The 1,134-nt window shown below is 66.5% G+C and overlaps 1 protein-coding gene across 1 annotated transcript in view; it reads right to left on the bottom strand.

The window, feature by feature from the left end:
* The window catches only part of ITGA3 (integrin subunit alpha 3), a gene marked incomplete at its 5' end in the record, with an annotated part of 6,426 nt that overhangs the window by 4,429 nt on the left and 863 nt on the right, over positions 1 to 1,134 (bottom strand). The window contains 4 exon segments of the mRNA XM_017740493.1: positions 7 to 63; positions 234 to 322; positions 611 to 804; positions 1,099 to 1,130. Of these exon segments, the coding sequence (XP_017595982.1) occupies positions 7 to 63; positions 234 to 322; positions 611 to 804; positions 1,099 to 1,130 (372 nt within the window).

A 1,134-nucleotide genomic window follows, 5' to 3' on the forward strand; every position in this document is an offset into this window, starting at 1 on the left:
CCTGTGTGGGTAGTACCCGAAGTTTTTTGTCTCGGTGGGGCCCAGGTCTGACCCGCTGATCTCCTGCGTTTGGGGGGGTGGGGGGGTCTCACCCAGTGCTCATCACCCCATGGATCCAGGGATCAACCCCCTGCATCCCACCTGGAGTGCGGGATGCTCGGGGGGGTATCCTGGACACTCCGGAGAGGAATCCAGGCCCTGAAACCCCAGTGAGGGCTGCCCGGGGCCGTTACCTTCTGGGGTCGGTCCCGCAGCCCCTCGGCGCTGCGTTGGTAGATGTAGGCCTTGCCAGGCCCCTCGAAAGGAGCCCCCACGGCGATATCTGGGGGGACAGAAGCAGGGTCAGCCCCCCTGACCCCTCCCTGGAACCCCAAAATCCAGCTCCGGCCACAGCCAGGCAGCCCCCAGCCACGTCTGGGGTCTCCCCTTCCTGTGAGACCCCACAAAGTCAGCACAGGAGGGAGGGAGGGATAGAAAGAAGGGACAAGGGGACAATCAGGACCTCCAAACTCTCCCCCATCTCCTCCTCTTCACCCCAAACCCTTCCAGAGACCCCCCATGCCTCTCCTTTCCTGATGAGCTCCCCACAGAGCTGTCCCCGGCCGCTCACCTTGGAACCCGTCCTGGTTGACATCCCCGATGCTGGCCAGGGCAAAGCCGAACCCGGAGTAGCTGGGGCCGGTGAGGATCAGGCTGTGGAGCTGCTGGAAGCCCCCGGCCTCGTTCATGTACACGAACACCGCGCCCCCCACCTCCTGCTTCCGCTCGAAGTAGTAGGGGGCCCCCACCACCAGGTCCTGCCACCTGCAGGGACAGCAGGGTGCTCGAGGCTGGGGCTGGACACAGCCCCGACCCCACACGCCCCAAGTGGCTGTGAAAAGGTGACACCCCAAAAAACCTCCCTGCCCCAGAGCTGTGACCCACAGAGACCCCAGGGCAGCTGCACGGTGTCCCAGGTGAGACCCCCGCCCTCGGGAGCTGCAGGAGCCTCCAGGGGAGACCCCCACCCCCAGAAGGGGACAGATCCCAGCCCAGGTGAGCTTCGGGAAGCCCCAGCCGAGCTCCCATCCCCGCAGCCGGGGGGTCGCGGCCCCTCACCCGTCGTTGTTGAGGTCGGCCAGGGCGCGGGGGCCG

The sequence above is a fragment of the Corvus brachyrhynchos genome, unplaced genomic scaffold (genome assembly GCF_000691975.1).
Source record: "Corvus brachyrhynchos isolate BGI_N302 unplaced genomic scaffold, ASM69197v1 scaffold47, whole genome shotgun sequence".
NCBI classification, from domain to species: Eukaryota; Metazoa; Chordata; class Aves; order Passeriformes; family Corvidae; genus Corvus; species Corvus brachyrhynchos.